The sequence below is a fragment of the Seriola dumerili genome, unplaced genomic scaffold, assembly GCF_002260705.1.
Source record: "Seriola dumerili isolate Sdu_G_001 unplaced genomic scaffold, Sdu_1.0 BDQW01000017.1, whole genome shotgun sequence".
Lineage (NCBI taxonomy): Eukaryota > Metazoa > Chordata > Actinopteri > Carangiformes > Carangidae > Seriola > Seriola dumerili.
In genome coordinates, this window is record NW_019174272.1 from 9,085,548 (window position 1) to 9,101,332 (window position 15,785).

The 15,785-nt window shown below is 42.4% G+C and overlaps 1 protein-coding gene across 6 annotated transcripts in view; it reads left to right on the top strand.

The window, feature by feature from the left end:
- The window catches only part of arvcf (ARVCF, delta catenin family member), a 135,715-nt gene that overhangs the window by 109,091 nt on the left and 10,839 nt on the right, over positions 1-15,785 (top strand). For 5 of the 6 annotated variants that reach the window (XM_022751889.1, XM_022751846.1, XM_022751871.1 and 2 more), the window contains 6 exons: positions 8,430-8,557; positions 10,278-10,428; positions 11,472-11,664; positions 12,915-13,026; positions 14,057-14,144; positions 15,732-15,785. In XM_022751889.1, coding sequence (XP_022607610.1) covers positions 8,430-8,557; positions 10,278-10,428; positions 11,472-11,664; positions 12,915-13,026; positions 14,057-14,144; positions 15,732-15,785 — 726 coding nt within the window. The remainder of the gene's footprint in view (positions 1-8,429; positions 8,558-10,277; positions 10,429-11,471; positions 11,665-12,914; positions 13,027-14,056; positions 14,145-15,731) is intronic. The other variant, XM_022751862.1, reaches the window with a different exon arrangement.

Genomic DNA, 15,785 nt, shown 5'->3' on the forward strand with positions numbered 1-15,785 from the left:
CATGAAATGTGTAATGGATGAGGAAACACCCAGCATGAAGTGGTGGGTGGTTCTTACTTATTTGTTGGTGGTTCTTAGTGATTTACTTGTTTTTTCAGGTGTTGTTAGTGGTTACATAATTAACACTAGCACCAGACTCTTTAGTTAAGACTCACTGTTGCTGTCTTTACCCACAGTTTGATGTGTGCGGTTATATTGTCTGGTTAGTTAAATATAATCCACACCTTCCAGCCAATCAGAAATGAGAATTCTTAGTGACCATGGTAGAAATTATTTTCATCCTTGAAAGGCAGTTCACCAGGTCCCGAGGTGGTACTGTGATTCTACCTGTTTTAGTCTTACTTTGAACTGTTCAAACCCCAAACCCATGTTGGCAACATCAGTAAAACAGAAAGAGAAACAAACAGGCAGTTACACTACCTGGCCAACAAGTTACCTGCTAACAAAACACTATTAATAGCTACTAATAATGTGCTCGGTTACAGTCCTGGATTCAAATGCTGTCACATACGTCGGTGTCCATTTATTGTTCATTTTGTTATTATTGCCAGCTGATAGTACCATGCTTTATGACATGCAGCTTTTACCTGTGCTAAACATGGAGGTAGCGGCACCTGCGTACAGCGTAGACAGAGCCCTGTGTGGCTGCATGCACAGGCCGGCGCTCTGCACTGTCTGACAACTATGTATAAACATAAGGCGATATTAACTTTGAAGGCCACTTGTCGAATAGTTATGAAACTATTCGAATAGTTATGAAAAGCTTTTTCAAAATTCACACAATATGAAAAGTGACATATCGTGTCAATATGTTTTTCATCCAAAGGGAAATAATATCTCCAGGTTCTAATATAAACTAACGCCTTCACCTCAGGCCCTGGAACACTATTACATTAGCAGGAGGAACATTGGAAACAAACAACCAGAGCATTACCTCTGCTGATCCTCTGAGAGGCTGGATAGCTGCGAGGCACATTCTTCAGCGAGCCACATAAAACCCAATACAACTGTGGCTGAAGACTGAGAGACCCACTGGCTCTGTGTTTCCGTCCAAAGTTCAGGGGTTGACGGAGCTTTTCCTCTGGACTTTGTTAAAGGAGTGCCTGGACATTTTAGACAATTTGGTGTCAGTTTCTCTGCGTGTTTTTGCTACCGGTGTTGATTTGTCCTCTCTGGACTAAAAGCACACAGCAGGACTTTGCTGGCTTGTCAGCACAAGAAAGGAAGTACTCTCCTGTCACTGTAGGAGCAGCTTGCTGAAAAGTGCCCTATTGTGCTAAATGGTAGGAAACAAGCTTTCACGGAGCAGACTTTTGGTAGTGCCGGAGCAGGACCCCTGTCGTGAAATGGCAAAGATGGAAGGAGGGAGGGACAGAAGTGCCTGTGCTGCATATTCGCCTTGTGCCGTCTGTGGTATCTTTCCCTTTGCTTCACTCTGTCTCTTGCACCTTCTCCCTCTCGCCTCTCTGCAACCACCACATCACACCAGGACATCTCTGTGGCCCAAAGCTGATGGGTATGCTGTCCAAGAGATGGGCCTGTTGCCACCTTCTGCCTCCCTTTGTCAACATCCAAAAAAAGCTAAGGCCAAACCACCATGTGGGTATGCTAATGTGTGCTGCCCCTGGGGCTGCCCATAGAGATGCCAATCTGCGGCAGGGGCCAACCGGGTACGAGAGAAGAAAATGAAGCTTTGACTCCTGGATCCTGTCAGTCTGAAGGGGTGAGCGGGGGGTGAGCAGCCTTTGCAGCCTGGCAGTGAACTCTTGTTTTGGCTCCGCTCAGCTCCAAACCCTGTCGGGAGGGTTGTGGAGAGAAAGGGAATGCAAGCCTCCATCACATGTTCTCCCTCCAGTTTGGGATGAAGACACTAGCATGTTTTAAATCAATTAAAGCAGACGTGGGTCAGACTGGATTTGCAAAAGAGTGTTTGTTTTCAGCCTAACCTGTGTGGAGAAGCAGATTTTCACAGCGGTTTGCCACAACAGAAATTACACCAGGAAAAGCAGCGGAAAGGGAATTTGAAAGTCGATTAAGTTTACTTTTCTGACACTGATTACATTCACACCTGACATTAAGGTGCATCTCCAGCATACAAACAGAATTCAGATGTGTCATTCCCTGGCTGATACTCAGATTTCAGTGCATGTCGCCTCCTCTAGCAGCACTTAGACCTTAGAAGAATACTGTCAGTCATTCTTAACAAGTATATTACTGCCTAAAGTGTTTTATTTACATGCATTATTAGGTCCTTCAGCAAGAGTTTATACATATTTTTTTATTTGTTTCTCTAAAAGAAAGGAAACACTGCAGTAGAAATAAAAAAAAGGGTCATGTCCTGATCAATTTGCAGCCATTTTATTGACAAGTTGACAAATAAAGTCTTCATTTACTCTTTGGCCTTCTTATATATGTAGATTGAAAACAAAATGTTACCCAGCGAGCTGCTCCAGAGTGAACTGTATATATTGACTCTGTCTGTAAACTGCATCCATCTAGTGCTGCATTCAAAAAAAACAGCAACAGAAAAACTAAACAACAAACATTATCTGCAAAGACTATATGACCCAGACTGAGGCAGAACTGTTGAAGGCATTTCTTAAGCCCCTGCGAGCCCTGCCCATTTACTTGTTTTGTTTACGTATTTTGTTTACCTTTTGGTTTTTAATGAGCCTGTGAGAGTCGCGGCCATTATTATACCGGTGGCATTCTACTTTTAATGATGTGCTGTTTTAGCTATCGCCCTGCTGTGCCCTGCAAGAGCCTTCATTAGCACTGTAGCATTCCTCCATGTGCCTGTGTGGACTCATATAAAGACACTTGTACTTAAAAAAAAAAGGGGGACTGGGAGCGTTAAATGTGCATGAGTTTCAGATGTGGAATGAGCCTGGAGACTCGGTGACTTCGGGGTTCCCCAGTGGGGGGTGACCCCGTGGTCAGCACTGCTCTACAAGTCTTTCTCCTCTCTTATTCGTACCCCGTCTTCCCTGGAGACACTTATCAATGAGAGTAAGAGTAGAAAGCTTCTTCTCCTACACTACTGGACATCAACAGCAGTGATGTTAATTAAGCAGAAGTGCAGAGGTCGGAGGCTGTGTGATGATGGCGACCTGAGAGCAAAAACCTGTCACGGAAAATAGACATTTAGGAGGAATTTTTTTTTAAATTATTATTATTTCCTGCTGTTTTGTATTTTTCTCTCTTTATCTTCCTCCATCTCTCTCCTCTCCTTTTATAGCTCTGTAAAACTCCCCCATGAGTTGTAGGAAGATACACCATCATGTACCCCTGATTCGATGCAATCACTGCGTGCTGGAGATGGAGCAGTGAATAAATGGAGCTCGTACAGCACTCGTGTAGAAGCAGGAAGAGACCTTGTACACCATGTAGCCATGCTGGATCGATGAACATCACTTTTTGACATGCCCGGGGCGAGGGCTTGGTGTGTTTGTGGATTTGTGTGTGTGTGTGTGTGTGTGTGCGTGTGTGTGTGTGTGTGTGTGTGTGTGTGTGTATGTGTGTACAGAGGTGTTTGCAGAAGTGCGTATCCAGTTCATGCACGAATGCGACCTACTATCCCAGAGTTAGGCAGATGGCTGAGACGATTGAGTCAGTGAGGTGTTTGTCTCAGTGTGTGAGTCTGAGAGAAGAGTCTTCATTATATTCACACACGTATGAGAGTGTGTGTGTGTGTGTGTGTGTGTGTGTGTGTGTGTGTGTGTCCCTTCCTCACCCATCAGTTAATCCATTATCATTTACCAGCCTGTCACACCGCTACACCTTATCTTTAATTGCAGCCAATAGTGAGGCTGCTTGAACCGTATTAATACCATAGCTCTGAGCTGAGCATCACTCAATCACTTCAACTTAACTTTGTTTCTAACCCAGTTTTCATGCACCGCAGCGCCACAAAGCCCCTTCTCTTCAGTGCCCGGGCGCTAATTGAGCTTCGCCTCAATTGCGGGAGTTGTCGCCGCCGTCTTCTGCTTTGAAAAATAACCTGCTGCTCCTCCCCTCTCACCTCATTTAGGGATGAGCTTAGATCTCCAGAGCATTTTGTGCATATGTTACCAAATGTGCCCATTTGTATTTGTATGTGTTTGTGTGTGTGTGTGCGAACAAAGAGGGATGTGGGTGTGTTGTGCTGTTGTGTGTGAGTATGTGTGTGTGTGTGTGTGTGTGTGTGTGTGTGTGTGTGTGTGTGTGTGTGTGTGTTGAGGCAAAGCTGTGCGTCTGTGTGTGTGTGTGTGTGTGTGTTTGTGTGTCTGTCACTAGGCACGAGTTGTGAAGCTCAGCAGGAGTCTTGCAAGGAGGCCACAGCTGTGTGTGATGTCTGCCACACCAACAGTCAGTACAAGCAGGGGAGACAGTCACGCTGGGCTGAGCTCACTGGGAGATGTTGCTAATGTTAGTTATACTTTAATGTATTCATTTATAGATTATTTAATTGACTTGGCGTATGTGTGTGTGTTTTAGGTGGTTGGAGGAGGCTGCTTTATTTACATGTTTCTGACAGTGATGGAACATTTACATTAAAGTGTGTTTTTGACGAGGGCGGCACGGTTGTGAAGTGGTTAGCACTGTAGCCTCGCAGCAAGAAGGTTCTGGGTTTGAACGCCGGGCCTGGGGCCTTTCTGTGTGGAGCTTGCATGTTCTTCCCGTATCTGTGTGGGTTCTCTACTGGTTCTTCCTCCCACACTCCAAAGACATGCACAATAGGTTAATTGGTGAGTCTAAAGGGCCCATAGGTGTGAATGTGAGCGTGGTTGTTTGTTTCTATATGTCAGCCCTGTGATGAACTGGCGACCTGTCCTGGGTGTACCCTGCCCTCACCCAGTGTCAGCTGGGATTGGCTCCAGCCCCCCCCCCCCCCTCACCTGCCACCCTTCATGGATAAGCAGTATAGATAATGGATGGATGTTTCTGAGGAACTTCTAATTGTAATTTTCAAAACTTCATCGTCATAAGTACTAGTGATTTCACAGATGAATACAGACATACAAAACATGATCAGATTATAAGATACAAAATTAGTTCATTGACCTGCTACAACATTAAAATGCTGCTTAAATTTGAATGCGTCATTAATACTAATCTGGTCTGAAAAATACAACATTATTTGACTCTGATGGAGACCAGTCTGCTTCCATAACAAGTGCTTTTACTGATAGTTTAAACCTGCATTTATTTTTATTATTCAGCCACATGGAGGCAGAGGAAGCAATATATAAACTCAGTAATGTCTGACACATAATCACCTTTTTAAGTTGATCCAGCAAACCCATCACCAAACGGATGCCTGTTTACACATCCAGCAGACACTGAGCAACATTAGCATTCATTCAGAGTCCTGTTTGTGTCAAGCTGATGAATCTAAGTACAATATTCACTGGCTTTTAGTGTCCACCGACTCCTGAGGGAAATATGCGGCTAAATGCTCCACTGTGTTCACTAGCTAGTCTCAAAAACTATGTATTTGTGTTGTTTGGTGGTAGGTAGTGTACAGTGGGTTCTGCTACTCCTGGAAACTACAGTGATGAGAGCAGTGAGGGTGAAGCAGCCTTAAGTCCATGTAACATTTCAAATACAGGACTTTTTTTTTTTTGCATGTTTGCAGCTTTGGTGAATAAATACTAGTCCACCACTGGTGCACCAGACTCCATCATAACTAGCCATATGCACCAATGATAATGAAGTTCACTCGCATATCCTCCACACTGCTCCCCTGCATACATCCGGATTTACGTAATCGCATCATGTTTGCAGTCTGTCACAGAATATAGGGCTGCCCTGAGCAAAGCCGAGGTCACGTCACACTGACAGCTCATCTCCTCCTCCCGATTGCAATTCTGCCCAACAGACTGAAAACTAGCGGGCCAACAGGCTAGCAGGACACAATTGATGACAACAACAGCAACAACAACACAGTACACGGTTGCCAAAAGAGCTTGACCTGGCTAGTGCTAGGAGGCTAGGAGGGACCTAAGGTACTCATTGCTGACATTAAGCCCCAGCTAAGGACGCTGACTGAAAGCTCAGGCAGAGATATTCTCTGGCTCAACAGCGAGAAATTCCACTATGGATAAGGGAATTAGTTTAAAGGCCCAGTGAATTTCCCTCAGCTCTCATCCTCCTTTGTTGAGCAGTACATGTCTTTTTTTGTCTCGAGTCCTTCATTTGTTAAACGCCAATTTCATAAGTCGCTTCAGTTGGTTGCCAGACCAAAACCCCAGGAATTACAAGGAAATGTGGCTTTGCGGATTATATTACCAAAAAAAAAAAGAAAGAAAAAAAAAATGTAGTCATAATGGGCACAGTGTTGGAGCGCAGGCAAACTTGGCAACAGAGGTTCAACATGGCTGACATTTTGTGCAGACAGAATCTGCCTCGGAGATGAAGTGTCTGTCAACAAGACTGCCTGCAAGATGGTCTCCGGTTTGCTGAGTGTGCACCCAGTAGGCCCAGAAATATGAGGAGCGTGCAGAATGTTGCTGAGTGTTTGCTTTGCAGACTCTCCCCTCTTGCGTCACTCCTCAGAAAACCTATTGATGTGATTCATGTTTGAGCACATGGTTACAACCGGAACGACTCCTGCTTCTGACGCTTCTTTGAAAATAAGCTCAAGAATTCTCAAGCAGCACCTACGGTAACATCCACCCGACCTGGCACTTCCTCCCACACACATTCTGGAACAGGCTCGGCATAATCGGGAGGGGAAACGCCACAGGGATGAAAACCCTTCCTTTGGAGTGTTAACAACTATGTTGCTGTGTCTGAATCTGGCAGTCGCAGAGTGCGCCCGGGCTTCCGCCCTCTGCAAATTACGGGTGCGAGATGTGGATTTAGAGGCACAAATGTCAATTTGTGTGTTTCCGTTGTACTTCTCAAGCACAAAAATGACACTCTTCCCTCCCTCACTGTTTTCTTTTCTTCTTCTGAAAAAAGTAAGTCAATAAAAAGAATGAGATGTTACCTTAAGATGCCCTCTTGAGGGTTGTTATTCATACTTGTAAGTCACACTCATTTTACAAAAGGATTCTCTTTTTTCACCTCTAAAAAATGTACTGAGGGCCTTGTCAGCCCTTGCGCATCAATCAAACAGGGTTTCCATATATCCTTGCCCACATAATACAGGGGTTTTCAAATAGAAACCTTGGAAATACAGGCTTCAGAAGATTTGGGAAGAAACAGTGGGTTATATTTTCTTTAATTTGAGCCTAGAGGGATAGAAAAAGGATTTGAAATTGCTTGTGTCCGGTTGTAGACGATAGGAAGGAAGCTGCTGGTGAAATGGTGTTTCTGTAAAATAAAAAAACGATTTTAGCCACTAGTTCCAAGGCATCAGCTAACTTGTGATCCAGACAGCAGAAGCCTGTTAAAGCTTCAGTGAGTAATAGCAGATTGCGCCCCTGTTGAAGCCTTACTTCTGGCTTTGTTTTGATTCCTCGCTCGAAAGACATTTGCTTAACGCTTTTGCCGTCAACTATGCCGCCAATTATTTTCCATATGCGAGCTAAACATCCTGAGATCCATTTACATGACTTCTTCTTTTAGACGCATCTGAAATAAAAACCTGAGCGTGTGTGTAAGTGTCAGAATTTGCCTTCAACATCATCACAGTAGTGAGGCAGCTATTGAAATCTGATGAGATGGCCTCGCTCGCTGTGGACTGATGTATCCGGCCATAAAAAATGTACGACTCCCTTCAGTGTTGTGAACAGCTGAAAATGACCTTGACTGAAGATGTATCCATGCTCTGACCTTTTTAATTGAATCATTGTGTGTCTTTTTGATCCTTTATAGAGCACTTAGTGACGCACCTGTTTGTGCAAAAATTAATAAAAAAAAAAAACCCTGGATGAATGGATTTGATTTGATGTGATTTTAACGCCTCTGTCTCTCCCTGCGCCTCCACTGTCTAATAGCTGATAATGTAATTAGGTTTCCATCAGAGGGAAGGCCTAATGATTGACTGTTGTTGAATGTGTTATGTGCTGGTGAGATAAGCGTCCCTCAGAAACACTTTGAGTTTGGTCAGAGCTGTCAGATCAATAACTTCTCCGTCTTGTGTTCTCCTCATTTATAATCCTACAAATATTTTCAGTCATAACATGTCTTCATATTACTACCAGGCTCTGTTCCAGCATTTCTTCATAAAAGTGTTACTATTGTGAAACCAAGTGAACAAGCTCCTGCTTTCTAGACTCTATGTTGTGAAACTGTGTGCATTTCTGTTTTGTGGCGTTTATCAATGTTGTCTGCTGCTGCCAGACCCAGGCTTCTTCTCTGTTGCCCCTCGTGCCAGAGAGATAAATCTCAGCACTGTACTGCCTGTACCCTCATGCAGCCTAATTGGCTTGTGTCTTGCCAGGTAGTTTGACCAGTGTGTGTGTGTGTGTGTGTGTGTGTTTCTCTGTATTTCCCTGCAGGCTTTGAGCTGCTGTATCAGCCGGAGGTGGTGAGGCTCTACCTGTCTCTGCTGACAGAGAGCCAGAACTACAACACTTTGGAGGCCGCTGCCGGGGCTCTACAAAACCTCAGCGCTGGACAGTGGACCGTGAGTCCAGGGTTGGGGAGGGCACAACACGTACACACTGTTCTGTCTGACTTGTTTTTATTTATATATTGCATTTTTGCCGCTCCTGCTCTCATCGTTGTCCTTTTAATAACACACATTTTGGACTGCGATCGGAGCAAAAGTATCTAGAGTTAAACAGGATTAAAAGGACACAGAGATTCCTTCCAGAGATGCTCAGTGTCACAAGATGCAAATGCAATGGTGTCTCTGCAAACCGTATAGCAACTTTGTAAGAAGAAGGAAATCTCAAGAAAGAGGCGCAGCTGAAGCAGGCAGCAGGCCGCTCACACAGTAAAATCATAAAAAATATTGATTGCCACGATGGTTGAGGGCTGAAAACAAAAAAATGAGCATTGCACTGTCAAAGAGAAATTTTATTTTATTTAGACATATGGAGATTTATAGGTTTATAGTAGACACAGTTCTTTCTCAGTTAGGTCCTTCCGTCTACGTGGGATTCAATGGCTACATAAGAGCTTGATAACTAATGCACAACACGCTCTCATCTCTGGTAGATGTTTGGCTGTGATGATGGATGATGTAAGGACCTCTACAGCGAGGCTCAGACATTTATTCCAATTAGAATGGCTGTGGAGCTGCTGAGAGGCTGTCTGGCTTTTCAAGCAGCAGTGAATTATCAACAGGGAAGGCCGGTTGTCAGACGCCAGTCTACGCGCAGCACCTCCGGGCGAGAGCGGTCACTTATGTTTTTCAGCGGGCCGGCTGTATTCAGCCCACGGCAGCATCATCACGACGCCACCTCTTTTAACACCCATGTGTCAGACTGTAAACACATCCCTCAGTCCAGGAAAGAGAAAAAAAAAACCCACCTGAACTCTTTTTTTTTTTTTTTAGTTTCATGAGTTAACATCCAGCTCTGAGTCTCACATGTGGTGCTCTGAATAATTCAATAGTAGTGATTTTCAGCTAAGGTGGGCATTTTGAGGAGAAATCCTTCTTTCCTTTGGCGTTTTTTTTTTTTTTTCCCAGTGGAAGCTGATCAGGATTCTTGGCCAAGCTCACGAACCCGTGGAGCCAGAAACCCATCACACTGGCACATCTGGTAGCCGGACAAAGCGTGTCCCTGCTCCCTGGGAGGATATCAGAGCTTCTCCTTTAAATCCTCCTCATTCTCTGCTTCTGCTTATTTTTGTGCCACTGTATTGGCCTGTTTTCCCAAGGCTCACTACTGCCACCTGGTGGTTCAGCTGCGCCTGTCCTCTGCTTAATTACATCTCTGGGGGCATCAGTGCTTAGAAGAGAAATCCTTTTATGTAAAACTTAATGTTTCATGTTACAAAAAAATGAGAAGTAAAATCTACTGATGTTTAAATTAAGAGAAATTATATCACATGTCCATTCAGAGCCCCACTGTGTAATGTTGTGAATTAGTCAAGGCCAAGGAGCAGTGCTGAGCTGTCTTGTTGTCACTGAGTGAATGATTGAAAAAGATAAATGTCTTACCCCTTCCCTCGACTGGTATGACGGAGGTGACCTGGACTCCTCCAGCGGAGCTTTCCCAGTGGTCAAAAGTAAAGAAGCGCGGTCATGCTGGGCAGCTCCTCGGTGGGAATCTGTAGGTCTGCCTGAATGTCAAACAGGATGCTGCTGCCACTGCGCGCTCACTCATCCTACACTAGAGGTTAAAGGTTGAAATTATGTAAAAGCAGTCACAACATGCCTCTGTCCTCCCCTCCAGTGGTCCAACTACATCAGAGCCACGGTGCGTAAGGAGAAAGGTCTCCCCATCCTGGTGGAGCTGCTGCGCTCTGACTCTGACAAGGTGGTCCGAGCTGTGGCCATCGCCCTGCGCAACCTGTCCATCGACCGCCGCAACAAGGACCTGATCGGTACAAACCGTTAGCCGTTAATATCACGCACACATCAGATAGCATTTTTGTTTTAAACTGGCACAGTTTAAAATACAACAATAACTGTCTAAAGCCAAAGATTCAAACTTTTACACAGCTTACTCACACACTCATATGCACACTGAAAGAGTTATTGGCTGTAATCATCCCTCCTGTCGATACTGGCTTTGAAGAGCTCTCTTCCTAATCTCATTACAAGAAACAGAGAACAAAATCTGCAATTGTTGTTCTGTGCAAAAACGCACTTAAAAGTTCAGCCAAAGCAAATATGAGTCGTAAGCAGTCTGAGTTAGCCAAATCAAGTGGGTATCTTCCAAAGTTACTGAGTCTGTAGAGCCACATACCCACCGATAAGTCTCACATTAGTTTCACTTGAATTTCAGTTTGCATTTTTACATGAAAGGAGGACTGTGCCTTTTGTTCCCCATGTAAAGTATATCTCATAGTATAGTCAGGAGGGAGGATTACAGCCACTGATAGTGTGGCTACATATGGGCGTGTGCATAAGTATTGTTTAGAGACAGACTTGAAAAAACATGAACCTGTCCTCGAAATACATTTTGTGTTTTTATTATATTTCAGCTTCCAACACACCTGTCTTACAAGTGCGCATTAGATTATATACTGTGTTGTTTGGTCAATAAGATGTAAAGTTTTGACTAGTTTTTCAACAGTTGATAGCATGCCCACATATCCATTGTAACAAGTCATTCACTTTACTGTAAAGTTTTTTAAAACTTTATTTATCAAAAGACAGCTGATAAAATCTTACTCGTGTTATAACATTAACTGTTTCAAGTAAAGATAAGAGTGTTGTTTCAAAATTTCAGAAATTAGGTGAAATAACATGAGATACCATTTAAATGATCCCAGTTCACAAGATTCAAAGACTTAGATAAGTAAGATAAGATTAAACTGATCTAATTAGCAAATCTCAAATTTGATGACATTTTAAATTAAACTTTATTATCCCAGCACTATCACCTGCTTAATCTTAAAAAAAAAAAAATGTCACCTTATAGGAAGCTATGCCATGCGGGACTTGGTGAGCAACCTGCCCAGCGGTCAGCAGCGACCTGCTAAGAACCTGGAGGAGGACACCGTGGTCGCCATCCTCAACACCATCCACGAGATCGTCACCGACAGCTCTGAAAACGCCCGCTCCCTCATCCAGGCGCAGGCCATCGAGAAGCTGGTCGCCATCAACAGGACCAGGTAAGACTTGCAACATATATACGGTACATCACATATTCTACCATAAATGCAATTACAGCAATTTTTCTACAATTTCTAATACTGTGCATTGTCTTATTTGGATTATTTGGAGGATTTTATGCATTAATTTGGCAACTTTTTAGATATGGATGAGCCCAGATGGCACATTCAACACAGTTACACACTCAACACTGGCAGAACTGTTTGCCTTTTCATCACAAAATAAGCTGCTGGAAGAATATACCTAGATTACCCAAATCCTCACACTCAGTAAATTGCAGGTGATTGCCCTTTTGTTTTTATTATCAGTCATACACTGTTTACTGGTCAAACAGTTTTATGTTGCTCACAGTGAATTTCAAGAGAAACTCCATATTCATATTTGTGTTAACCATGCCAGAAGTGTGGCTATACCACAGAGACCGCATACGTATACAGTACAGATAATTACAGTGTGACCTTGAATGCAATTTGCATTATGAGACTTTATATTAGTATTCATGGAGGATAATGTAATGTGTCTCTAATAGGCCAGGCTTGGCTACCACAGTACTACACTCTAACAAGCCCGAGCCCACACGCACACCGCTACCCACCACACATTAATTAACAGGCTTTTAGAACTGGAGGGCATTGTTATATGGGGGCGCCTCTGAAGCTGCTGCTTATACAAGTGAGCGCGAGGACGCTCCTCTGAGTTCGCCTCAACAACCCGATAACTAAAACCAACAGATATCAAGGCCGATATTTCAAGAAGTGTCTTATATCATCATAATGTCAGCTGTTCCAAAATGAAGTGGCTCTGCACCACACCACACTATTAATTTAAGATGAAGAGCACTCAAAGGCTCGTATTGATCATAAGCTCAGTATTGATCAATCAGTCATTCTAACCAGCATGAATATACATTGTTCATTCACAGACCAAATAGCTGTGATTCCTCTCACCCCCTCTGAGATTAGCTTTCTTTGAAGTGAGCCCCCACCCACATGTAATTAATACTGGTGGCTCAGAGGTGGCTAATGAAGGGAAACATCCACTCATCTGGCTATGAATTAAAAACTAGACCCTGGAGCCACTCAGGAGACTTGAAGTCTTTGAATGAAGAGATTGATTGCAGCAGCGGCGGCGGCGGCGTGCTAATGTCACACACCCAGCCATCAATGTTTTTGAGGATTAGATGAGGTTTCTGAATTTAATTGCTCTCATTATTTCTTAATTTATTTCTTCCTTGTTGTGGTTCTTTCAGCCAATCAGCTCGCGAAACAAAGGCGGCGTCCCACGTGCTGCAGACGGTGTGGAGTTATAAGGAGCTAAGAAACGCTTTGACCAAGGACGGCTGGAACAAGAGCCACTTCCAGGTACAGAACTGTTTTCCTCCACATACTGTATGTGTGAATCTTGAATATTGTTATTGTGATATCAGGTTCTTAAAAAATATTATTCAAACCACAAGTGTCCCACTAAGTTTGTATGACAAAAAGTTTTAGTAAAACAATTAGAGATAAATCTGCAGTGAAATTTAAGGACAGCATGTGTATTAACAAGGTGGTACAGATATTATATTAAAACACTTACTTACCAACACGTGCAGTCTTCATATTATTCATGTTATGTACAGACAGTTGATGTTACACATGTCAACTTCTGATATTTTAGACTGTCAGTCTGTAAAATGGTAAACATCTCTATATTTTCAACCCTAACCCACCCACAAACAAATGTAATATACTGTATGTACATATATTGGATTTCCATATACAAAATATATATACATTTAAGACAAAAACATGTATGTAATAATTATATATGAGAAATTGGAACAATTTCATATATTGACATATTTGTCTAGCCCCTACAAATATGTATGTTTATGTATGTACTGTAGATATATGTTGTGTAAATAGTGGGATCCAAAAGCCTGAGACCACTTTCCCAGAATGGGAAGATAGACATGTGTAAAGTTAATAAGAAATTAATAAGAAAAAACATATATAGGCTTATTGAATTTTTATATGTATGTTGTTTGAATAAACTTGCATATATAAATTAAACATATATTGTTAACATATACTTGCAACATGTTATACCATATAAAAAGTCATCATAGATATTTTTAATGTATATACATATACAAATTTTTATTTTAATATTATAAACATATATCTTCATATATCCTGAGGATGTATATATGTGATAGTAATATATCCCCTAGGTGACATATATGGCAACATCACTCTTAATATAAGGACATATACAGTATGTCATATATTACATTTCTGTATGGGCGGTATCAAGAGAGAAAGCATAATTCTCTTTGTTCGACATGTACCAGTTTGAGCTGTATGATGTCACGTTAACATGCTGCTTGCTCTGTCGCTTTTCTCACAGCCCACAGTGACAGCCACCCCTAAAGCAACAAAGAACGGCAAGCCAGGTTATGATGACACCACCCTGCCCCTGATGGAGAAGAACCAAGGTGCGTGTGCGTGTTTGGGTGTGTTGCTGTTTTGGCCTGTTTAGAGGACAGATGGGTGGGATTAGGTAGAAAATACCTCAGGGAGCCTCAGCAAAATGAGGAAGAAGTCAATGCTGTTATTTATTTCACTATAGAACAAATGTGTAAGACATGGTAACCATGGTAAAACATGGAAGTCAAGTGACTAATTTAAAGGATAAGGCTAGTGATCTTTGTTATTGTTATTATAAAGAAATCCCATTAAAACACCAAAACCAAAAATGAATTAGTCTGTCTCTCAGAACTTTTTGACCTCTCTACACTGTCTATGGCGCACAGCACACGAGTCTTTGGTTTCCTACTACATAGACATTTTTAAAAACGAGAACATTAAATTTCTTTTTTTTTATATTCTGTAATTTCCTAAACTAGCTGTGCACCGTGGATTTCAGCAAACTGAAATAATTTTCCGCTGTGGATGAACACATATTGGTGCTCTGATTCAGCAGCAGTGTGGTGTGCAACTGATTCTGAATAAAGTGCAGTGCCCAGTGCAATAGCAGAACATGTCACCAAGTGCAACAGTGTGGCTCACAGATGTGTTTTCATAGTTTCTGGACAAGAATGGAGCTCAGAGACAAATAAAATACACCAGACTTTGGCTACGCATAGTACTTGTTGGTAGGATCCATTAGTTCAATGGATTTATCGACTATTTGACAAAAATATAGAATATAACCAGGCTTATCCTTTAAGAGGCCCTGCAAATACAGGGTAACACGTGACATAAACTACCTGACATGGAGCATCCCACCTGTACAGTCCTTAAAACGGGTTTAAACAAAATACTAACAAATACTGGAGAACAGCATCTGGCTCAGTGTGTGTCCACATGCTGAGGATATGTATGTTTTTGTTTTTTTTTTCATGGCTATATTTAAGCACCATGCTTGCCACATTATTACACTCATCCACTGTGTGGTGAAGCTGTGATGTGTTACATGTTGCAATAATGCCATTTATTATAAAGGAATAAACAAAGCACATTAAATGGGAAATGGAGCTTTGAACGTCATGCTGCTGCTGTTGAACCAAAACCTGACACCCTCAAGAAGTTTGTGTTGAAGGAATATAAAGAAATGTTGTTCAACTGTTTTTTTTTCATCTTGGGTTTTGAATTGATGTAATAAGGTCAGGGATAATGAATATTCCTCCACTCTTAAATAAGTGTATGTAGCTGTATCCAATGAAAAAACTGGGGTAGAGGTTTTCTATAACAGCAGCAGCATGTGTGGGGGAGGGAGGGGGACTTGTGCGGTACATTGGCCCAACAACAAACATCTTTTTGACAGAGGAGTCAATAGCATAGCAGCAGGTTACTGTCCTGATTTTCTGGCTATATGGCCCCCTTTTTAATTTTTTTTTTTTTTTTTTTTCCCACATCCATACATGCACATGAATCGTGGCGCTCATGCCTGCCCACTCTCAGTTTGCTTTATTCAATCACTGGCCGAGAACCATTACCCTGAAAAGCAGAAGAGTTTTGGCTCAATGACTCAGTTTGTGTGTGTGCCGCTTTTGTACAAATGGCATATGAATGCTTTTCAGGCACCAGGAAATGTGGCAGTGGTGATATGATACCTATGGATGAGCTGGGTCCAG